The following is a 25000-nucleotide window of genomic DNA, read 5'->3' on the forward strand; positions in this document are numbered from 1 at the left end:
CTAAAGGCAAAGGAGAAGAAAGACAGTGACAATGCAATAGAGGGAAAGAGAGAGTATGAAAGAGAGAGTGAAAGAGAGAGAGAAGGTAATAAAATAACAGCTGCGTGCAGAAGCAATCTTTTCTACGATGTGCTGCAGGAGCAATTTGAGGGCAATAAAGAATACGTGGGTGATTAATTTAAAATCCAATCCAGATTAAAAAAACATTACGCTCCCCTTTCTCGCTCTCTCTCCCTCTGTCTCGCCAACGCATCAGGGATCTACGTCTGCATGATATTAAAGTGGAGTGGCTGATACGGCGTTAATGAAACACGACTCTGCTATGTTGGTGAGACTGGGTCAGGTCTCTTCATGATTCCAGTTCATGCAGATGCACACCACTCATGCTTTGATCATTCACTCCTGCTCTGAATGACGTCATGTGAGGGTTAAGGCTGCTTCATAGTAATAGCACATTCCTTTCACAAGAGTCATGAAAACATAACCTTTGCCAGTGCTGTCTACTTGCGCTCTCTTGGGCAAAATGGCTACCTCATTTATCATCTGCATCCAGGTCTACTTTCATCTTTATACTTGTGGGCTCGTTCAGAGGGGCTTCACGGGGAAGACGTAGGATTTTAATGAGTGGTGTGTGTGTGTGTGTGTGTATGTGTGTGTGTGTGGGGTGGGGGGTGGGGGGGTAGGGGGTGCAAGAGCATGTCCGCTCAGGATGTTCCTTCAGCTCCACGCTGCACCGTCTTGCCCGTGACAGCAACAACCTCACCGCCAGCACAGCCACTGTATAAACGAAGCGGACATCTGCAGAAATAAAGGTCCTGCTGAACAATCCTCTGGGAGGCGCGGTGAAAGCGCGAGAAAAAAAATCAATGCGATGGAAAAGATTGTTTTTCTGCTTAAGCTTTGGTGGAAGAAAGAAAGAAAGATAAAGAGATGGAAGCAGATAGGGAGAGCGTGAGAAAGAGGTGTTGACTCACTGGTATAACTGAGAAGGTGAGAAGGGTGGTGTTGTTGTTTGGCTGCTAGATTGTTGCTGTTGTTTAGTGGTGATCCAAAATCGTTTAGTGATGACAGGACGAGCCACAGTGGTAAATGTGGGCTGTCAGAACCTCACTAACTGGGCTAATTGCTCTGGGAACAGGAGAACTCCTCCAGATCATTATAAGGAACTTCTGGACATAATGGCTCTCTCTCACACATACACACACACACACACACACACACACACACACACACACACACACACACACACACACACACTCACACTCACACTCTGCACCTGCCTGCAAACACAACGATAACCCACAGATCACACCAAATCTACCACAGACCTAAACCATAAGAAAGACAAACTTGGCTGACCTTTGAAAACAGAGAGGGGTAGCATGCTATTCACAAGCTTTCAAATGAATCTCATTTGGACACCAATTTCACCAAGAATAACATGCACTGCCTTTGATAAATGCGTCTGCATCTTTGTTTACTCTCGCTACATAACAACACCCACAACCAAACTAGCCACCCGTGCTTTAGTGAGAGTGTATCTGTGCGTTAGCAGCTGTAATACCATTAGAGGCAAACAAAGACGGACAGGCCTGCTCCTCCCCGACATCCGCCTCAGAGCCCTGTGTGGTGTGTGTGGAGCAGCACAGCGCAGCGCGGCGCAGCACGGTAAGACAACAGTGCAGAGGTCTTAATGGCTGCAGCGTAATTAGCCAGTGTCTCCAATCCTCACATGTGAAGCTAAGCATCTTACAGGCCTAATCCCTGCAGCGCTCCTGCTCACACGGCTAGCACGTCACTCCACTGATCTTGTGTGTGTGTGTGTGTGTGTGTGTGTGTGTGTGTGTGTGTGTGTGTGTGTGTGTGTGTGTGTGTGTGTGTGTGTGTGTGTGTGTGTGTGTGTGTGTGTGTGTGTGTGTGTGTGTGTGTGTGTGTGCTAGTTACTACAAACACGACTAGCCCGTCACTCCACTGATCTTATTTGTGTGTGTGTGTGTGTGTGTATTAGCTACTGCTCACACGGCTATTAATTCATTGATCTTATGTCACTCCAATGATCGTCTCGTCTGTGTGTGTGTATGTGCACGCGAGAGTGTGTGTTTATGTTAGTGTTACAGGCCTGGTATTTGTTGCTTTGTGCTTTTGTTTGTTTGCCTCTCTTTCAGGTACCCTGGGTCTCACCTGTGCTGGATGATATTCATGGGGTGTTTCAGCTGAACCGCTTCTGGTTCATACAGATCATAATCGCCTTGTGTCTATTAACAGTATGAGAGGCTCCAACCAGCAATGTGAGTGTATTTTAACATGGGGATATGGTTTCCATTCTTTTGGGGTTTGAAGGGTGGGGGTGTTACAAGCCTGGTATTTGCTTCTCTGTGCTATTGCTTGTTTGTTTGTTTCAGGTACCTTGGGTCCTACCTGCAATCACTTATGATTACCTGCAGGTGTCAAATGCCTTTAAGACCTGGCCACACAATTTGCACTGACTCACTCACACACACACACACACACACACACACACACACACACACACACACACTCTCTCACACTCTCACACTCTCACACTCTGCTGCTGTTGTTGCTTACACCCCACCTACCCGCTTCTCTGGTATACTTATGCTAGCATGTCACTCCACTGATCTTCTGTGTGTTTCAGTGTGTGTGTGTGTGTGTGTGTGTGTGTGTGTGTGTGTGTGTTAGTCACTGTTCACACAGCTGGCATGTCAATGATTCTCACTAGCAGTCCAGTACATACAGGGCCGGAGTGGGGCCACTTTTCAGCCCGGGAATTTCAGGCCCAAGACCGGCCCACTTTTTCCATGGTAGTGGTAATTGGATAAATGAAGCAACAGTTCAGCTCTTACTATCCTGTAGTTTTCTCTTTATTAATACCATGGTTCAACAAATAATGTAAAGGTTAAATAATAATCCACTTAAGCTGAGAAGTTAACAAAAAATATTCCACTATTCCACAAGGATAGGTTGATAAATTAACAAAAGCAGAAATAAATAAATAAATAAAGCATTTGAAACGTATCCCACGGTGGCTCAAGTGCTTGCACTGCCGCCTCACAGCAAGAAGGTCAAGGGTTCGATTCCCACATGGGGCGCTGTTGGCTCTGGGGGGCAGGTCCTCCCCAGACCTTCAGTGCTCAGGTGGGCTATCTCCCGGGCCTTTCTGTGTGGAGTTTGCATGTTCTCCCTGTGTTCACAAGGGGTTTCTTCCACTAAGAACCCCAACAGAAAAACATGCAAAAAAAGAACAGAACACTCCTGTCCGTCCCTGACCGAGACGGACGGTTCGATTGGTCCCCGGGCGCTGAGAAGCTGCCCACTGCTCCTGGAGGATCCTGGAGGAGGGACGATCCGGGATGGGTTAAAGGCAGAAGTTGAATTCACGGCGACCTCAGGCCTGCGTGTGTGTGTGTGTGTGTCCTGTGTCGCCTACATATATATATAACACGTGTGTGTTGCAGTGAGTCGTTTGTGCAATAAAAAACTGACAGCAGTCAGCCTTGTTTGTTTGTTAACAAAGAGGCATATTGAACTAATGTTTACAGTTCAACTCACAGTACAGAAGTTACATTGCGAATAGCACCAACAGCATCTACAGCATCCGTAACCGCCTAAGCAGTGCACTGGTTTCAGCCACTTTATCTATAATAACTGTGTCGTTGCTTATAGACATGAGGATTTCCTTCTCTGTGCACATTAACATGGAAGCCTCCAAATGGTCCTGACTCAATGAGCTTTGTAGCCTATTCTTCACAAATGTTAAGGTTGAGAAGCTTCTCTCACATGCAACCTGTGTGATGGACAAAGTCAACAGAAACTTATATGCTAACCCAATGACATGATAAGTATCTGTGAGGAGGTTGTACTGTGAGAGTAGCTATTAAATGGACACAAATGGCACAGTTTTGCAGGAGGAACAGGTCCTGCTTTCAAGCGCCATCTCTGGTAATATTTTGCTTGCGAATAGGTTGACAACGCTACAACGATATTAACCAACGCTACAACGTTAGCCTAATAGTTACGTTGCTAATCATTAGGCCTATGTCTCTCTTTACCAGTTGCCACTTGTGTTTGTCCTCTTGAAAATAAATCGGTAAGCTTTTCAACCTGGCTTTTTCAGCCCCTCTTCCTCCCTTCCATCCTCTCTGACGTATATCGTTGGGGTAGGGCCGGCCCAGCTATCGGTAGTCTGAGAGAACTTTTTGGAAAAGACGGACTATGGACCCAACCAACTCTATTTGGGAGGGGAGAACTCCCTCGCATGGTACAACCCATGCAGAGGCTGCGGTGTCAGAATGCGGAACGTGTGTACCCTACTTTAAGAGAAGATGGACTAACGTGACAAATGTCAAAAAATAAAATTCTCGACCGGCCCAGAAGTGAAGCGGCCCACCGGGAACTCTCCCGATTCTCCCGATTACCCACCCCGGGCCTGAGTACATACATCTCTAACATAGAAAATGAACTTAACACTGAGGACAAGGAAGTGTGGCTCTGTTTGTTTGAATGAGTGATGTACAGTAGATACTGGGTTTGTGGGATGTGGGTTGTGTACAGTATGTGTGTGTGCATGTGTGTGTGTGTGTGTATGTGCATGCATACATATGTGTGTGTGGGCATGTGTGCATGTGTGTGCATGCATGCATGCGTGCATGTGTGTGTATGTGCATGTGTGTGCATGTGTGTGTTTGGCTGCCCTTGGCCAGTGAGTGATGGTGCCAGTGACAGATGGAAATCTGGGGAGACTCACCAGGCCTGGGTCTTCCTTTTGGGCACGCTCTGTCGCATCCACTTCGAGTGAGGGGTCAGGTGGTAGATGAGCTGTTTGCAGATTTTATCAGAGGACTTCACGGCGTCTGCCTCCTGCGCACAGACACACACACATGCACGAAAACACACACACGCATACACACACACACACACACACACACACACCCACACCCACACTCACAAACACAGAAAGATACACACCAATAAATGTCTTATTCCAAGAGGCCAGTTTCCAAAAACAGATCAGCTTGAGAGGGCTTGTATTTTTGAACACGATTTCTGAAATGTGAGTCTGGTTTGGGTACTTCTGAACACGAGTGTGTGTGTTTCTGGATGTGAGCCTCAGACTTCAGGCGGTGCTCAGACTGGCACTGATATCAGACATTCCTGCCCCAGGCCCTTGTGTCTCTTCTCATCTCCTTTCTAAAACCTCAAATGAGTCCAAGTGTTCTCTTTCTCTCTACTTCAGAGTTACCCTTAACTCTAATACTAAAAAACACTGTGACACTACTAATGTTTATCCGCAACTATGAACATTTCACTCTACATGTTCGCCAGTACAGCTTGCAAGGGCACTTGATGCACGGGAACCAATGTTTTTCACGAATCAGGAAATCAAAAGTTTGTAATTATGTAATTGTAATTATGTTCATCGCAGCTCAAGGACAGTAGGCACAGCACAACACCTCTGTGTAAAAGACAACTCAGTCTGCCTGGCTCCAGTCACGAATACTATTTTTATTCCTGGCCTCACAGAGGCAAAAGGAGAAGAGGTGAAAGCTTGAAAGCTGCCTAATCTCTGCCGTTTATGCCACCCGAAAAACAAACGCTGCACTATGCTGTTCAGTATCCAAGGCTCCTCTGGTCTCTCCCACCACACCAGAGTCGCCTGCAGAGCATGGAGCATGGAGAACACCCTTCAGCCTCTCTTTCTCCGTCAGTATCTCTAACAGGATTGGGACAAACAGAGCAGAGAAAACCTAATTAAAGTTACTGCACAACAAACACTGCCTGGGCAATGCACAGTGAGCAAGGGAGAGAAAGAGAGAGAGAGAGAGAGAGAGAGAGAGAGAAAGAGAAAGAGAAAGAGAAAGAGAAAAAGAAAAAGAAAAAGAAAGAAAAGGAAAAAGGAAAAGATGAAGCTGTGGACAATCACTCAGAGCGATTAACCATTCCAGCCCACTGTCCCCCGGAGCTTCAAACGCCCCCTCTCACCCTGCCCCCCCCCCCCCACCCCACCCCCCGTCTAGAACAGAGGATCTCTGCTTTACCATTCAGCACATACATACAGACACAGAGAGAACATGACAGGCTGGGTGTTACATAAAGGCTTCCAGGAATCCACTGCCTTTCTGCTAACTGCACTGGGAAACACACTGCTCTGTACATCATAGAGCTCAGTATATATACATTCTGCCTCTGAACGACTCCTGCAGGAGCTGTGCTTTCACGCCCTTGTGGTGCTTCAAAGACAGACATGTTATAAAAGTCTACAGAACATTTATCTGCATTATACTAACAAATTAAGCCATTGTTTCCTCGAGCACTATCTTCTAGCCTTTGTTCTCATTATGCAATATAGCAGCTAGCTAATTAGCGGTGCAGGCATTCGATTGGTAGTCCTGGCAGGGTTGCTGGAAGGCCATTTGCTTGCTTTGCAGTTTGCAGACAGAGAGAGAGACAGAGAGAGAGACAGAGAGAGAGAGAGAGAGAGAGAGAGAGAGATGGAGGAGTCCCTCCTCAGAGAGAGGAGAGCCGGAGCATTAGCAGCGGTACTCATGTTACCTGAGACCAAACCTTTGTTACCTACTCTTGCTCAGGCATTGGCAACATTCTCTTGTTCAGACGTTACGGAACCAGCCACCTGTTCTTGTTCAGACGTTAGGGAACCAACCACCTTCTCTTGTTTAGACAATAGCCCCTTTCTCTTGTTCAGACACTAGCAAACTCCATTTTCTAAGGTGCTAGCAATCTCCTCTCACTAAATTCCCTTCCCTGTTGACACTGTACGAGTGCCAAACGTGTCAGCTGAGATTCTTCACCAGAGGGCTCCCCCATCAACATACCCCAGCCTGTTGTCTAAGATTAATGTGACTACCAAGGGGATTTGCAAAGTGTCTGCAAAGCACTGCATTTCATTCTTCAAGTGGGAGTCCTGCTCCAACTGAGGAGACCTATCTAATGGTTCCGGCCCACATCTGCTTCTTATCTGTTCTACGATCAGCAGCTATGTAGGGCTTCTTTTCACTGTGATGTGCGATGGGGGTGGGGGGATGACTCTGATTCTGTATGGCTTTGGGGGCTTTCTGCAGGCTCCACTCAAACAAGGCTTCCCCCAGCAGTAAGCTCCCTGACACTTTCCAGTTCTTTCCTCAGCGGGCAGACATGGGGATTTGATACTGTGAAATCCTTGTGGGTAATCCCTATACATTATCCACCCAGAACCTAACTGTGGAATAATAACCACAGAAAGCACCATCCGTTTGAAGCTTGTGTTATTATGGGATGGACCTGACTGCTCTGAGCATACATGACTAATTAGTTGCTCGTTATGAATGCAGTGGGGGAGGATGATAAGGCAAGTTTTGCTATTTCCTATTCTGTGGCACAGGAAAGGTCATCCGTATCGCTGGCCAATGAGTCTGCCACTTCCCTCAAAATGAATTTACTCACTGGCTTTGTACACACATCGCATATGCAATACACAAGGAGACAGCCGGGCAGGCATGCTGTTGGAGGCAGTGGTGGGGTCATAGATGTGTGACTCACAGTGGAGCTGTGAGCCTTTGTGTGCTGCTGGCGACTCTTTAAGGCCGAGGGAAACACAGCAAACTGGATGGCTATCCAGACGGCCTCAGGAGTCAATGCTGAACCGACTACCTCAGGAGCCAGTGCTGAACCGACTACCTCAGGAATCAATGCTGAACCGACTACCTCAGGAATCAATGCTGAACCGACTACCTCAGGAATCAATGCTGGACCGACTACCTCTAGCCTGGATACCAGACCGAACTTAGCCCCGCCCACAACATTTGAAGTCGGGAAGTTCGGTCTGGTGTCGCTCCATTAGGGAGAAATTATCTGCGAACAGAAATGGTCTGACCAATCAAATTGTTAAGGCTGGCTTTATACGATGATGGACAGAGGATCAACAGTAACGTAATCAACCACGTCACCAAAACACGGGTTGAACATGGCTGAACATACCTCAGGAATCAATGCTGAACCGACTACCTCAGGAGTCAATGCTGAACCGACTACCTCAGGAATCAATGCTGAACCGACTACCTCAGGAATCAATGCTGAACCGACTACCTCAGGAGCCAGTGCTGAACCGACTACCTCAGGAGCCAGTGCTGAACCGACTACCTCAGGAGTCAATGCTGAACCGACTACCTCAGGAGTCAATGCTGAACCGACTACCTCAGGAGTCAATGCTGAAACGACTACCTCAGGAGCCAGTGCTGAACCGACTACCTCAGGAGCCAGTGCTGAACCGACTACCTCAGGAGCCAGCGCTGAACCGACTACCTCAGGAGCCAGCGCTAAGTCAGGCACCACAGAGGCCTCTTCATATTTCACCCAGCTAAGGGACCTCTACTGAAACGGAGGGGGGGCGGGTCCAGTTTCACTTGCCCTCAAAACCAGCAGACATCTGTGACTTCACTCTGCACCCACAGCAGAGAGGAGAGAGTGGGATAGCCAGGGATAACATTCCCCCTCTTCCTGTGCTCTCCCCTGCAATTCTGTCAGGGTTGGCGAAAGTAGAGGGGACATTCTGCAGAAGTTCTGGCAGTACGTTTTAGTTGGCAGTACAGTTCTGGAGAAGGGAGAGAGGGGACATGGAGTAGTCTACCATACTGGTAGTTCTGGTACGGTTTGCTTTAGTCTACTATAGTTTTGTTCGGTTGGCTGAGGGAGAGAGGGTAGCCTACTGCAGTTCTGTCGAAGGGGGTGAGGGAAGGGGAGTTAGTCTGATGTCTATTGTATCATGTGAGTAGCATTGGCTGACTTACCCTTTTTGGACAATGCATGTCCCGTGCCAAGCTTAGGAGGAGCTCATGGGAGATAGGATCCACCAGGTTAAGGAAGGCAGCGTTCTTATACAAAATGTCATTGAGAGACGTGCCCTCCAGTCCCAAATCCTAGGGAGACAGAGAGAGAGACAGACAGAAAGACAGAGAGAGATAGAGAGAGACAGACAAACACAAAGAGAGAAAAAAAAACAGAAAGAATGAGACTGACAAATGTTCCTCTGTAAGATTCGACACATTAAATACTGTCACCCAGATTGATACTTTAATCAGCTCAAATTAGTCACAGACTTAATATATAGAGTGGCAAGTTTCACCTCATAAGCTCTGCCTTCATGGACTTTGGGAACAATTGGACGTAATAATGAAGGGGCATGTGTACTATCAGCATTAATGAGGACAATAACTAAACTTAGAAGCCAGTGAAGCGGCTTAGTTCACATTCTCAGAGATAGCGCCACAGCCCAGGACCCCCTTAGCTCCATATGTGGGCAGACAAAGTTGAAAGCCATGCAGCTTATTAGCTGGGCTTAGGCTGCTAAGATCTCTGTTCCGTCTCCGCTTCTGAATCCCATCCTTTTCTTCTCGGTTTTGTTCTTCTTCTTTTGCTTCCGCCCACAGATAGCAAAAGGCGAGGCAGGCAAGCTGGATGTGCCAACCAGTTAAATAAAACAGGGGAGAGAGAGAGTGAGAGAGATAGAGAGAGCGAGAGAGAGAGAGTGAGAGAGAGAGATAGAGAGAGCGAGAGTGAGAGAGGGAGAGATAGAGAGAGCGAGACAGTGATAGAGAGAGATAGAGAGAGAGAGTGAGAGAGGGAGAGATAGAGAGAGCGAGAGAGGGAGAATGAGAGAGAGAGTGAGAGAGAGATAGAGAGAGCGAGAGGGAGAGATACAGAGAGTGAGACAGTGAGAGAGAGAGATAGAGATAGAGAGTGAGAGAGGGAAAGATAGAGAGCGGGAGAGAGAGAGTGAATGAAAGATCCCCCAGAGGATGGGGTTTCTTGTCTGATCCGCTGGCGTGAGCTATTTGTAGTGACAGAGCACATGCAGGAAGGCAGAGGGAGCCGTGGCTGCAGGTGAAACGCTGTCAGGGTGCGAGCGGGGAAGCAGCAGGCCGGATCAGCATCCGCCCGTGTTTCAGACAAGGCTGCCAGACACATCAAATGGCTTTAAACATACACACACACACACACACACACACACACACACACACACACACACACACACACACACACCCACACACACACACACCCCTGTCACACACACACACAGGCACATACACACAAGCAAATGCAAACCAAACACACACACACACAATGCCTAAAGCTGATGTTGACAGTCGGAACACACACGTGTGGCTGGTCTGGGAACACACACTGACAGTCAGTAGGCAGCCTGAAAGCGAGAGCTTACTGTCAAAAACAGGAAGGAATTTATGGGAGAACAGAAAAGGCTCCACGATGGGGAATAGATTGAATCTTCTTAATTGTTTTTGTGTTTTAATTCCTCTTTCAGGCCAGGCCTGGGCTGCTGCATGGCTGCAGGCTGCTGGGTAAGCTCACAGCGCTATGAGGGAGGGTCATACAGGGCCATCCCAGAGAAACACTTGCTCTAAAAAAAACTCTAGATCGCTCTAGAATGGGTTTGGCCCAAATCCTGGCTCTAGCCTGGAACTGGCTCGGAACCTGCCTGGAACTGGTGCTGATCTGGCAGATTGGTGTGGGATTCATGTTCCAGGGTGGGCTGGAGGGGTCAGGGGTCAGGGTCAGAGCCTTTCTGCTACTGCCTCCGACTTCACAGGAAAACTCCCATCAGCACTTTCTGCTCGGGCGGGCAGGCGGGCAGGCTGGCTGGAGACTGATTTATCATGCCCGCGCTCCGGGATTCCCCGACACATTGGCACTGCCGGCCTTCCCTTCTCTCTGCCCAGACCAAGAATCCATCACAGGCAGCCTGCCAGCCCCTAAACCACACAGAGGAGCCCTGATGGATTACATAACCTTTTCAGATGCTGATTGATTTCTCTTATATAGCACCACACACACACACACACACAGACACACACACACACACACAGGTGCTTGTACTATCAGTGTCTTCATCAGATGCATACACACTGAATAAATACTTAGTGAAGCACACAAAAATCACAATTGAAGCCATAACCCTCAAAAGTTTACCCATTCATATACCCTCTCAGATGCACAGTGCACATGTCAGACACTGTGCAAAGAATGACCAATACAGTATATGAAGCAATGGGCATTACCAAAAGAGGATGCAAGCTTATTTATAAGAGTGCAGGATTGTTTTCTGTCTTATCTGTTTGATGGATGTGAAATGACAAAGTCATAATCCTTTAGAAAGCACTCATTTAATTAGATGAATGGGAGGGGAGAAAGACAGAGGGGGAAAAGAGAGAGAGAGAGAGAGAAACAATGAGAGAAAGAGAGAGAGAATGAGAATGAGAGTGAGTGAGTGAGACAGATCTGAGGATTACGTTGTGGGATGAAGGGGAGATTTTCATGTTCCAAAATGTATTACTTTGAACACGAACGACAAAAAAAATGCTTCGACACAAAAGATCAGTCCCCCACCTTCACTTTCATCTCTCCTCTGAACGCTGAAACTTTTTTTGGGGGGGGGGGGGGTCTCTGCACATCAATGACACAGAAGACTTCATCAGCCTCCACACAGCGCCTCAGATGGTAAACCTGCTACTACAAAAGTGTCACAAACTCCTGGAATACTTGACATGCTAAACTCGGTGCTACGGCCTCTGATATTAAACCCAGCCTCCAGAGGGTTCATGAGGGTCGTGAGATTGGCACTCCAGTAGTCAAGGTAACTCCAGGTCAGACCTGAGCTTCAGACCTTAAACTTGGTGCTACAGCTGTTTTACACATTAGAAACCTGGGGCTACAGCTGTTTCACACATTAGAAACCTGGGGCTACAGCTGTTTCACACATTAGAAACCTGGGGCTACAGCTGCAGATGTTAAAGGTATAGACTGCAATTCTAGCAGAGGATTGTTGATATTTGAGGTCAACAGCCAAATTACACCCCTTGGCTCCATGTTCCTGAAGCACCGTGTTGATTGGTGCGAGCCACTTTGTTTGTCTCCCCTTTACAGAGACAGGACTGTTTAGGAAGACCCAGGTTTTTTTTGAGCGCACACAGAACCGACAGCTAGTGGACCCCGCGGAGCAATTAACTGAATTTGATAAAAACAAAATTTTGGTTTAAAATCGCGGACTACACCATTAAACCTGCCTCCACACCTTCAGACATTAAACCTACATGACAGGGCAGCCTTCTGGCAGGGCGTGCTGTTGAGATGCAGATGAGGCGACTGAAATCCTTATTAGTGTAGATGTTGGGAAGCGGTTTCATGTCATCTCAGTTGTCAGCGCCCTGGGTGCTGCGAACACCGAGTTCCTCACAGAGGCTTAACTCCTGCCTGCGGTGCTGCTGGTTACCAGACAAAACAGCCTCAGAATTAATGAACTTCATTAAGCCTGAGGAAGACTTGAGGCACGAGAGAGAGAGAAATAGAGAGAGTGAGAGAGAAAGGGAGAGAGTAAGATGTCCAGTGGTTACTCTGTTGCCCCCCCCCCCCACACAAACACACACACACAACTTCAGGAACTCCAGGTGACTTAACTCCATCCCTTCATTTCCCGAGAAGAGCCTTTGCAGCTCAAAGCAAAAAAAAACACTAACACCACACACACTTTGCCCTTTTACATAACCATCCAGCGAAAGCTATTCTAAGATAGGCGGGAGACGAACACAGCCTCCGTGTTTAGGGAGCTGTGCAACTGACATGCGATGCGATGCAAAGCCAACTCAGCTGAAGACAGCACTCACAGGAATCCCTCACTGTGAGCTCCCAGAGATCCTACACCACCCTGCCCCCACGCCACGCAACAGAGCTGGGGTATGCTTACATACCATCCCTCAGAGAGATATAATGCACAACATAGACCACTTCACCTCTCACAGAAGGACATGTTATCCAATCGCTTTGAATAATTCACACAGAGCAGACTCCCGATCCAGACACTAATCCATTCCCCTCCCTTCGACAGCACTGCAAACAGGACTTTCATCCAGTTTCTCCGCACATGCTGGCTGTGCTGTCTCTGATCATGGGAATCTAGAGATTACGGCACAGCCTTCTCAACAAAATGCAAATCAAAGTGACCTTTCGCTTGTCGCTCAACCAAACACACCTGGTTCATCTCACGGTGTACTCAACTCAAACTGCGGCTCATCCCGCTCTGCTTCTCTGATGCTTAGAGGATGTTCGGCATTCGCTGAAACTAACCATCTGCTCTGTCTCTGTACTCTCAATACAACCTGATGGAGTATACATGCAGCAGACGCTCACACACACTACTGTTTTAATAAGAGGAGGCAGTCAGCATCTCACATCAGGGCCTTCTCTTAGTCAAATCACACTTCCTTGTGCAAATTTTATCTCAGACAGTCGTGGCCAGTGGCCTGGTTCTGGCAGCAGAGCGAACCTTTTCCACGGGATCAGTAGAGAGCAGGTAAAGGGTCTGAAATCCCACATAAGGCCTGAAGGCTCACTCACTATCGCCGTCAAACTCCTCCTTCCCACCAGTGCTCTGGGAGTGTGGGTACAGTGGGAGATTAAGAAGAGGAATCCTGAATGCATAATAAAAAGTGCTTTTCCTGATACGATCAGCGCTCCTGTCCACACACACACTGCCATTACTGGTACACTGTGCATATGTATTCCTACTTACAGTACTACTGGTATACTGAGTCTGCACACCCACCCCACTAACAATACTGGTATACTGTTGCTGCTGGAGTTGGTTTCCACTATGGGGTAAAGCCCCGGTGTTTGGGGAAAAACCTCTGACTTTTTTTGTCTCCATGTCTGAGGCTGAACTGGGGCCATGGCCCAAACGGCCTGAGCTCGGTCCTGGTGTGGGGCAGGGCCAAATCGGGGCTAAACTAGGGACTTTTGGAATGGAGACAAATGCAACAATAAAATTTGAGAATTTTTACAGATAGGCATCATTAGGTTAGGTTGCAGAGCAACGGAAAAGACTTATCTTGTATTTGTAAAGAAAAACGACCTACAGATAAATAAAAAATCTGTCATGACATGTAATTTCATGACATGTTACATGTACTCGCGTGACCATTGCTTAGCACTATTTAGAAGTTTCTAGCGTTGATTGACAACTCCCAATGGTAACAGAAGGCCGAGGCTATTCACCTGTGCTGAAGCCCAAGGAAAAGCCTTGGGCTGGCCCTAATCTTTAGTGGATAAAGGCCATGCATGTGCAAATTCAGTCCCACTCACAATACTGGTACACTGTGCAAATGTAGTCCCACTCACAGTTCTGGTAAATGTAGTCCCACTCACAGTACTGGGTATAGTGTGTCTGAATATGCATCCACACTAACAGTACTGATATACTGAGTCTGCAAACCCATCCCACTCACAATCCTGGTACACTGTGCAAATGCAATCCCAGTCACAATACTGGGCATAGTGTGTGTCCGTATAATGGCTGCTGACTCAGCTGCTTTCAGGGAACCCTGCTACATAGACAAGATAGATTCCCCATAAGGGCTAATGTGTCATGCCCCGAGCATGATGAATGGTGCTGACGTACAGATGAAGTGTTAACGGCATAACAGGAGGTACGTTTGCCTGTGCACATGCATGTGTGTGTGAGGGAGAAAGAGAGGGTGTTTGTGAGTGCATGTGCATACAGTATGTTTATGCATATGTATGTGTCTGTGTGTGTGTCTGCACATGTGTATGTGTATGTGTGTGTGTGTGTGGGGGGGGGGTCTGTGGATGTAAGTGTGGTAGGAAAAGATGTCTTTCTTCCAGTCACTCATAAATAATGTGCTCTAGTTCCTTGCTGCATCACATTATTTGTGCATTATTACGATGCAGCCATCTAGATGTAACAGGGTGCATTAGCTGCACACAGCAACACTGCAGAAGTACATTTGGTGACTTGACTGATTAAATGATTTCATTAAAAGCATGGCATCTCACAGACAACCCACAGAGAGACAACAGACAAACTCACAGAAAGACAGCAGACAAACCCACAGACACACAACAGACCAACCCACAGACAGACAAACTCACAGACATACAGCAGACCAACCCCCTTCTGTCTATACCTCAGAAGGCAGGTCTGGTATGTCAGCAGAGAAAGCATCCAGAGGAGTAGGATGTTATGTGCCCTGATTAGGACAGTCTTCCCAATGTCTGGCCTTTTCTCTGAACACAGGCTGAGTCTGTCAGCTGCCAGCTATATGCTGGGAGCTTTATGCCAATCCAATTAGAGGGTTTAGGCCGGGAGACTGGCTTTCCGCCACCGTCTCATGCAACCAAGCCATCAGCACAAATCCATACTCACGAGACAAGTCTCCAAGTCCGCTATAAAAATGATGTCAAATGCATCTCGACTGGCTATCTATCCTCAAAAACAGATAATCATTTAATTACTATTTATTTAAGACTTGCAAATGTATGTTCTTGTGTCTGCAAAAGATGATTCTGTCTTCACATTTGATCCACCAATAATGACAGCACGATTCAAAATCTAGGCCTACAGAATTCATGGGAATAGTCTGATGTAACAGTGCAACCTGTAACCAGAATGAACTTCATGACAATAGCAACTAGCTCATATTTCCACGATAATTACACCTATGACAGTACTTCTCTAACATGTGGGGAATTAAGAGAAATATCTAGGGAGTTTATGCGGGATCGTTGTGGTGTTTAAATTACCTTTCTCAATAATTTCAGCACATCCTCTGCCTGATTAACCTTCTGTTCCCGTAGCAGCCTCTGAATGTCCCGGACCCAGGTTACCCTCCTCACATAGGGGCTGTCGTTACTGTTTCTCCGCAGCATCCCCGGAAGCTTCTCCGACTTCAGCATCAGGGATGTGAACAGAAAGTCCCCGCCGCCTCGGCTCTCGTTCCGCTCGGCATCCCCCGAGCTGGCGTGGCGCTTGCGCCCCTTCTTGAAAAAACTGGCTTGACTGTCCAGACTACTCTGCCTGGTCAACTTGGAGCCCATGTTTTTATTACCCTCCGTTGAATGCTGTTTAGCAGTGTGATGCTGATGTAAACTGTCACTAAGTCTCAGAGTACACGTCCATGTTCCCAGTGAAGTTCCTGTAATTGTAAGATACTTTACTTGGATATCCACATTCTTACTACGTGTTCATCGTGTACATCATGCAGTTCAAAATCAAGTGCGCTCCATGTTAATCCACTAGTTTACAGTTTCTTTCTCTGTGTTGCGCGCACGCTGCTGCTGTTGTTGTTGTTACCCCGCGACTTGGTGCCAGTGTTTCTTCGGGTAAGCTCGCCTGCACGACTCTCGTTCACTAGCTGTCCAATCAGGCGGTGGTGCATTGTGGAATGTCGGTTTAGCTTTTAGTTCATTATTAAATTTCAAGACATCAGAACGTCCCATTTTCTCATGAGCTTTTAATATCGCTAAGTAAGACAGCTATCTTCCAGTTAATCATTTTATTTCAATTTTTCATTGTAAAAAAAATTACCACACTTACACAAATTCCACTACATTTGACATGCTGTCATACATCCCCTGGCAACATATCTACATTCATACACCATAGACACTCTTTCTTGCTATTGTTATGTTTGTGTTATGTTGTGTTTCTTTTAAACTAACGTTGTTGTCCGCCTCCCCTTTTTGGGCGGGCCGGACACATGCTTACAGTTATTCCAGCTTGGAAAGAGCAGTTTGTTATGACTGTACTGACTGTATTCGCATCAATAAATACTCAAGTGAAAAGCGAAACGTCTTACCATAGTGAATGTTTAGTAACGGGAATCCTCCCTCTTCTCCCTCCCATCCTCGGATGGGTTGGTCCACAGCAGAGTAGCCTACGGCACACTGCCTCCCAGCAAGACAGTAGTTCAGCGTGGCGGGGAATCCGCCTGTTATAATGTCAATGTGGACGTAGCGACCTCAATCATTACATCAGCGCTTTCAGCTGTGACTCACAATGTTCAGTGAACAGTGAAGACGGACGGCGAAAATGTACCGGAAGAACAAACATGCAATCGACTAGCAAATGTCCCGGAAAATACTAGGTTCATGATGTTTTTGTGACAGTTTATGATGCATTTGTCTGAAATTGTCCAAGTCGGAAAATATGCTGTTGATATGCCTAATCAAGATACCTGTCTGAATTATGGAGAAAAGCGGAGGGAAATCATCTCATTGCTTTCTAGACTGTAACTCAAACAGATATGGCATTTGTGGGTAATTGTATGTTTTTAACAGCTAAAACATGCGTGTGAAGCTATCAGCCATAAAGTGTTTCTGAAAGGCTTCTGAGGGAAGCCCTGAAGGGGTTCCTCAATGGAGACAAACATCAAACATCTTTACAGTCTGCCAGTATTAAATCCGATTTGCTAGTACATACTTCATATGTCAAATAAAGCACATCCAACCACACCTCTAAACATTTATCAGTTCATATAAAAACAAACACTGACATGCCTTTTTAAAACGACCTCATCAACTCAAATTCTCTAGAAATGCGGAATGACATTTTTGTTTGGTTATGTAGATGATGAACTACTACTGTGGCCTTTACAGTGTGCTTCCCTGACTCATTCATGCACTTCAGTGAGAAAGAGGGGGGAATCTACAGACTTGTATTAAAGGTACAGTCCTTGATCCTGCAGTCCTCAAGCCAGGTGTCTCTGCAGTCCTCCATCCTAGCATAAAGTTTTTGATATTTGAGTTCATCAGCCAATCAGACACACCCCGGCTGAACTGAAGTAATGTTATTGATTAGCTGTAATCCTGTATGGCTCGGTCTGATCCTCTTTGTTTGTTTCCATTTACAGAGCCAGGAGCTTAGCCATTTTCAAACCATAAAATTATGTTTCATCACAGTTCAGTAATATAATTTAGTTTACAGCTAAAAGAAAACACATTTTAGGGTGCAGTTACACTTTAATTATTGTTGAATGTTAATTATAGTCATAAATGCTCATGTATGGCGATTGCACACTCTGTCAACCTGAAACACAACGGCAGGAGGTCAAGGGTCATATCATATCATATTCATCATATGGACAGACACAACACAGTGGGCAATGGTGAACAAAGGGAAACTACACCAGGGCATTACAGATAACACACTGACTCCTACTTCTTAACAGAAATAACACGCTGACATTAACAGAAAAAAGGGAACATGAATACATTCTAAAATGATCAAATTAGACATGAACATGTTTTACAGCACATACGCACAGGATTATGGGGCGAACTCACATCTTACCTACACAAGGAAGTCCACAGCACTCTGGCACATTACACCTGTATTCTGATAACTCACTTTATGGTGTCATTTGTGTCACACATTAGATGTTTCACACACATGGACACCTTCCAGTGCATAGTGTGGCAAGTTGCGACAGTTATAATTTCCCAACAAATACATGTTTCCTTTTATGATAATCAAATAATGATTTCTATTGATCAAACCAATGAACCCATGTGTACATGTTTTTTTATTTGATGTCTACTTGTAATCACTTGTGGTCCTGAAAACTGCTTAAGCCTTAAAACGCCTTAAGGTGTGTGTGGGGGGAAAGGGGTGGGACTTTCTCCTGTTCCTTCTGTTTCCTCCTGTTTCTCCTGTTTCTCCTGTATTCTGATAAAACCGTAAAATACACTGACAGTTCCCGCACAATCTGCTTCTAGAACTTTTTCCGGAAAGAAAATTCTGACGCATTGGTTACTTTGGCAACTCACGCATGATTTGTGAACAAACACTTTGATCCAAAAACACTATGTGTGGTTAATCTTTAATCCCCCCCCCACCCCACCCCCCAACACACAAACATACACACACTCTCCCTCCCCTCCTCTCTTCCTCCCCCATAAGTTATGCAAGTAATGCATTTATGAACACAGAGGTTGTATGCCTCAGACAGGGCAAGAAGTATGAGCAGATAACAGAGAACAGAGATGTGTGTATGTGTGTGTTTGTGTGTGTGTGTGTTTGTGTGTGTGTGTGTGTGTGTGTGTGCGTGTGTGTGTGTGTGTGTGTGTGTGTCTGTGTGTGTGTGTGTGTGTATGTACCTCTGGAGATTTTCTGCACTCAAGACCCCTGTGAGGCAGGCACCTCCCTACCCCACCCTCTCTCCCTCTCACCCGTCCCGTCCTGCGCCACCTCTCCTCCCTGGCAGAACGAGAGAGAGCTGGAGAATTGAGCCCTTTGATAGGGTGAAAGGTTAAAGTTTGATGGCGTTGTAATAGTTACACATTGAGAGCCTCTCAGCTGAGGTGCTGAGAGGTGGTTAAACAGCCAAACGACCAGGAGGTGCAGCGAGGACAGAGGCTACTGCAGACAGAGGCCAGACATATTAAGGTAAGTTCTCTATTTTCTCTCTCTAACACACACACATGCACACACTCACTTCATCTGGGTTTGCTCATGTGGGTGTCAGTATTATTGTGTTTCAGAGATAGAAAGTATGTTACAGTAAAGCTGCCCACCGGTGATTGGGAAGAAGGGGATCAATCCCTGGTTTTACGTGCTGGCTAAGGTCATCTTCGAGTCACGCCTGTTCCATATCAGCAGGGCTGGGGAAGAACTAGTTACATATCATGTACATATCACTCATATTAGTTATAGAGTTATACATGTAATTTTAATCCGTTACGGTTACTGTTTCCAAAAATTACAAAAACATAATTAAATTACAAAATTAAAAAAGTTTCCAATCAAAATGTTAATGTAATTACAAAGGGGTTACAACCTAATGTATTATTTTTGGTAAAAAACGTAACAAGTACAATATAACATTCATTCTGTTGCTTTGTGTGCTTTCGCCATCTAGACAGGCTCCATTCATTTGGCAGTACGTTGTTTTTGATTTGTTCCCTTCTTTGAATTTGCACCGCCTCTCATCTGCCAAAAAGTAATCAAATGTAATAAGTTACATTACTTAGATAAAGTAATTAAAGTAGTTGCAATCCGTATATCAGGGACAGGATCAGGTCCAGATCCGTTTCAGAATTAGCTGTCTGTCGTGTTGTAAGGCGTTCTGCTGTGGAGAACCTGCAGGATCTGATGAGTGTGTGGATCTGATGAGTGTGTGGATCTGATGAGTGTGTGGATCTGATGAGTGTGTGGATCAGAGTCTAGTGAGTGTGTGGATCTGATGAGTGTGTGAATCTGGTGAGTGTGTGGATCAGAGTCTAGTGAGTGTGTGGATCTGATGAGTGTGTGAATCTGGTGAGTGTGTGGATCAGAGCGTGGTGAGTGTGTGGATCAGAGTGTAGTGAGTGTGTGGATCTGATGAGTGTGTGGATCAGAGCATGGTGAGTGTGTGAGTCTGATGAGTGCAGAAATCTCTCATGGGGGGGTTGGGGGCTCACATAATGGCAGGCGCCAAAGGCTTCTCAGAGGAATGTGTCGCATTAGGCTTACAACTCGCACACAGACATAGACACACACACACACAAACACACACTTTTCTGTCTGTCTTTCTCATGCCTAGACACACTTGCACGCACACACACACAAATACACACACACACACACACACACACACATCTCTTTCTCTGCCTCCCTCTTTCTCACACACACACTGAAGTTAAAGTGATATTTTTGGTACCAGCAGCAGTGGCATCTCTCTGATTCCATTTGAGTGTTTGATAAGGTCTCAAACACGAATGTAACATCACACAGACACACAGCTGAGATGCAGAGAGCGGCACCACATTCTCATTGCAGAGGCGCTGGTCTCAGAATGAACGCGATTACATAAAGCTCTACATAAAGGGCGTCTCCTGTGCTGTGGGGACTGAGTGTGGGCAGGGGGGGCTATGGACTGAGACATCCAGAATATCAGCTCTGCTCAAAAATCAAGCTCTCCGCACGCTGCAGACATTTCTTCATGAAGGGTTGACACAGTACCCAGGCCACACAGTACAGGAAGTTCAGGTACCTGTTGGCGCAGTGGGGTATTTTTGACAATTTTTGCCTATTTTTCACTGTTTCATTTAAAAATTGAATATTTATGGTACTATGGTTCTGCTGGCACTGATATGGCAAGGTTGTGGGAAAATATATATAACATATTCATCTCTTCTGACTCTGTATCTCAGAGTCTGTCTATCTTTCTCTGTGGAGAGTGTGGAATTGGAACCACTCTCGTGGGAACATGAGGCTTTGATACCTGCACAAAAATGCACAAACACATCTCTCTGTCCAGCCTTGGGGTTAAAGCGCTGTGTTTGTGTATGAGGTGTGTGGAGTCAGAGTCTGCCTGAGTCTTGAGAGGGTAAGTCCTGATAAGTTGAGGCAAACTTCTTTATAGTTTTCTTTATAATGTTTAGTTGTAATCAGCAGGTGAATGTCGCTGTTTTATTGGGCAGTCATGAGATTCACAGCTGCCTTACAACAGAATGCCATCACAGAAAAGTTTTTGAAATTAGGTTGAATTTGGAGCTGCTTGGAGGGTGCCCAGTTCTGACGTGGCGAGATCAAACATGTACTTGTGCAGTGGAGATACTCAAATATCAAATGTCAAAATAATCTTCTATGGCTACCCATAAGATCTTTGGATGCATGTCATTTTTTATCACGTGTGCCTGAACCAGACACTCAACACAGGAATTTACTATTCCAGACCTTCAGCGGTGGACTGCCAGTCACGGTTTCAGATAAGCTTATCAGGTTGAACTTGTCATGTACACGACTCTTTGTTCTTGGTTCAGCATCTCAGCTCTGTGTTCCCCCTGCTTACTGCTATCTCTGTCAAGAATTCAAATGTGGTTTTCCTCCCTCTGAGTTCATTTTGCTTCGAGCTGAAGTTTCTTATCTCAGTGAACGGCGAGAGATCAGAGAGTACCTACCACTCTGCACTTATCTGAACACACTTCTGTCGCCAGCACAGATAACACCCAACGTGCATGGTGTCACCTGGCATGGATCTGGGCCGCATCTGGGCCGCATCTGGGCCGCATCCAGAGCCAGCTTCTGTCTTTCACTGCATGGTGTTCAGTGACACACTGTGCACGTGTCATGTGTATGAGTCCGCTGAAGGGATATTTTTGTATAAGATGGACAAAGATTAACTTAACGAGATATTAATGGTTTTTATTTAGAAAGGGATTGCAGCGACAACCGCTCCTTTTTGGAATTGGAAGGGGTGTATTCAGCTGAGCATGTCTTAGAAAATGGGTGTGGTGCCATACAGGTAACAGGTCAGATAGTGGGGTTAGATCTAATTGGCTGTAGGGGTCAACCAAACAAAAGATAGGTGGCAGGTGACAGGTAACTTTTAAAAAGGCGAGCGTGATAAGATAAGATTCAAGATAAGATGAGATAACAAGTTAAGATTCATCCTAGGTGGGGGGCACTGTGGCGCAAGCAGTAGCCCCGACCATTTACAAGCTTGAATTGGCCCACAGGGACATGGGTTCGAATCCTACCCGCGGTCAAATCCGACCTGTTGTCATTTCCCGATCCCACTCCCCACCTCTTCTCTCCATCTCATTTCCTGTCCAAACCTTCACTGTCCTAACTGAATAAAGGCAAAAAGCCCACAAATAAATATATTAAAAAAAAAGATTCATCCTTGGGGCATCTTCTTATTGTGGCTTAAATACTACAATAAAATCGTTGAGAACAACACATCTGAACTTTTGACTTCTGATTGAGAAAATTGTAAGGGCATCTACAACAAAGACGACACCACTTTTGACTTGTCTCTATGTTTTCTCTCAGTAAGTCCTCTGTGTCTCTGTGTTGTCCCCCAGTAAGATGGTGCGTAAGTGCCCTGTGTCTCTGTGTTGTCCCCCAGTAAGATGGTGCATAAGTCCTCTGTGTCTCTGTGTTGTCCCCCAGTAAGATGGTGCGTAAGTCCATAGTGGCGGGGCTAATGGTGCTGCTGGTGGCGGCGGTGGGGACGTTTGTGGGGGTGTTCTTCGGGGTGGGGAAGCGGAAGAACCCAGACGAGAAACTCTACTTCAGAGCTGCAGTGGCCGCAGATGCTGGACCCTGCTCTGAGATAGGCAGGTAAGGGAGTAAGACACACACACACACACACACACACACACACACACACACACACACACACACACACACACAGAAATGGAACATAACCAACCTGCTTGTAAATGTTGCATAGAAACATGTGATGTTTTATAATAAGCAACCTGGTGCACCCATAAACTTATATATAAATTCAACTCCCTGTAATAGTCCTCCACCCTTACACAATTCATACAATCTACAAAGCTCATTCTTTCCCACAGTATTGTAGCTCTTAGTAATGCTGATGTCCATGCTGCTGTACTGTAGAGTCCGGGTATGATTTTGTTTAACCGAGAAGTCTGTCACGTATACGTAAACGGTTTGATGGAGAATGAGGGTTCAATGGGGTGTGTGTTTTCTCTTCAGGGGAGAAAAGTAAGAGGTAAAATGCAAAAAAAAAACTGTGTGTGTGTGTGTGTTTGTATGTGTGTGTGTGTGTGTGTGTGTGTGTGTGTGTGTGTGTGTGTGTGTGTGTGTGTGTGTGTGTGTTTGTGTGTGTGTGTTTGTGTGTGTGTGTGTATCCTGCACAGGGACATTCTAAAGAAGGGGGGTTCAGCTGTGGACTCAGCCATCGCTGGGCTGCTGTGTGTGGGCCTCATGAATGCCCACAGCATGGGCATCGGTGGGGGCCTTTTCCTCACCATCTACAGCGCCAGCACAGGTATGGCACGCCACCACTGGACATGCTCACATACTCCATGTGGCACATTAACACTGGAACAGGCACACAACCACTGGCACATTAACACAGACACTAACGTTATAGCACACTTACACTGCCCCCCAAGCTCCTTTTCCCTGCCAACAACAACCCCCCCCCTGACCTGCACCCCCACCCCTGACCTTCACCCCATAATTGCGTCTTGCAGGAAAAGTGGAGACCATCAACGCCCGGGAGACAGCCCCGGCGAATGCATCGCGGGACATGTTTGGTAACAACACGGACCTCTCACGGACAGGTACTCATTAACCACTTACGTCAGTGGCAGCAATGATTGGTGAAATGAGTGACCTTATGGTGAGAGGCGTCCTTGCGAGGCGTGAGATAAGAACAATGAGGGATGATGCCAGACCAGGTCAGTTATCTGTGCTTCAGGGCAGCCAGAGCAGTCAGTCAACCTCAAAGAAAAGTCTGTAAAATTGAGCAAACAACTCCACAACATGACCTGTCACACTCACGGACAACACCGAGAGCGTGTTTATGGACTTGCACGCTTTAAGGACTTGTGTTGTGGGCGTAGGCACTCCATCACTTACTGTTCCCCTGCAGTCACATTGTTACAGTAGTGTTGAGGAAACACAGATCAAAGGATATGTACTTTGAGCTTATTTGAGTAAGTGTGACACACCTGTGCACTTCTGCTGGGCACGTGTGAGGACACATGTCAGGACAGCATGAGATTCAGAGTCCTAACTGCCCCTAATTACGAGACAACATAAAGTGGGGCTGAATGGATCAATCATAAACACTCGTAGTTAATGATAAATACAAAAGGAAAAACTCTGCATTCTTGTACTAACAGGCAAGCGCAACACATGTGTTGATCACATCCGTGTCCTAAAATCAATAATTTTTCTATGTATGACAGTGTGGGCGGAGAGTATGTGTTGTGTGTTAGGTGTCCTGTGTGAGAGTGTGTGTTGTGTGTTAGGTGTCCTGTGTGAGAGTGTGTTGTGTTTAAGGTGTCCTGTGTGAGTGTGTTGTGTGTTAGTTTTCCTGTGTGAGTGTGTTGTGTGTTAGGTGGCCTGTGTGAGAGTGTGTGTTGTGTGTTAGGTGTCCTGTGTGAGAGTGTGTTGTGTGTTAGGTGGCCTGTGTGAGAGTGTGTGTTGTGTGTTAGGTGTCCTGTGTGAGAGTGTGTTGTGTGTTAGGTGTCCTGTGTGAGAGTGTGTTGTGTGTTAGGTGGCCTGTGTGAGAGTGTGTGTTGTGTGTTAGGTGTCCTGTGTGAGAGTGTGTTGTGTGTTAGGTGGCCTGTGTGAGAGTGTGTTGTGTGTTAGGTGGCCTGTGTGAGAGTGTGTGTTGTGTGTTAGGTGTCCTGTGTGAGAGTGTGTTGTGTGTTA

The 25000-nt window shown here is 46.3% G+C and overlaps 2 protein-coding genes across 2 annotated transcripts in view; one reads left to right on the plus strand and one right to left on the minus strand.

The window, feature by feature from the left end:
- Nucleotides 1-16517, minus strand: part of lrrc75bb (leucine rich repeat containing 75Bb) — a 37211-nt gene extending 20694 nt beyond the window's left edge. Inside the window, exons 1-3 of the mRNA XM_031577913.2 lie at nt 15622-16517; nt 8802-8930; nt 4766-4878 (exon numbers count right to left, since the gene is read on the minus strand). Coding sequence (XP_031433773.1) covers nt 4766-4878; nt 8802-8930; nt 15622-15915 — 536 coding nt within the window. The 5' untranslated portion in view covers nt 15916-16517. The remainder of the gene's footprint in view (nt 1-4765; nt 4879-8801; nt 8931-15621) is intronic.
- Nucleotides 16518-18875: 2358 nt separating this feature from the next.
- ggt1b (gamma-glutamyltransferase 1b) overlaps nt 18876-25000 on the plus strand; it is a 15063-nt gene continuing 8938 nt past the window's right edge. Inside the window, exons 1-4 of the mRNA XM_012814789.2 lie at nt 18876-19264; nt 22754-22924; nt 23473-23603; nt 23812-23901. Of these exons, the coding sequence (XP_012670243.1) occupies nt 22758-22924; nt 23473-23603; nt 23812-23901 (388 nt within the window). The 5' untranslated portion in view covers nt 18876-19264; nt 22754-22757. The remainder of the gene's footprint in view (nt 19265-22753; nt 22925-23472; nt 23604-23811; nt 23902-25000) is intronic.

Source organism: Clupea harengus, chromosome 12, assembly GCF_900700415.2.
Source record: "Clupea harengus chromosome 12, Ch_v2.0.2, whole genome shotgun sequence".
NCBI classification, from domain to species: domain Eukaryota; kingdom Metazoa; phylum Chordata; class Actinopteri; order Clupeiformes; family Clupeidae; genus Clupea; species Clupea harengus.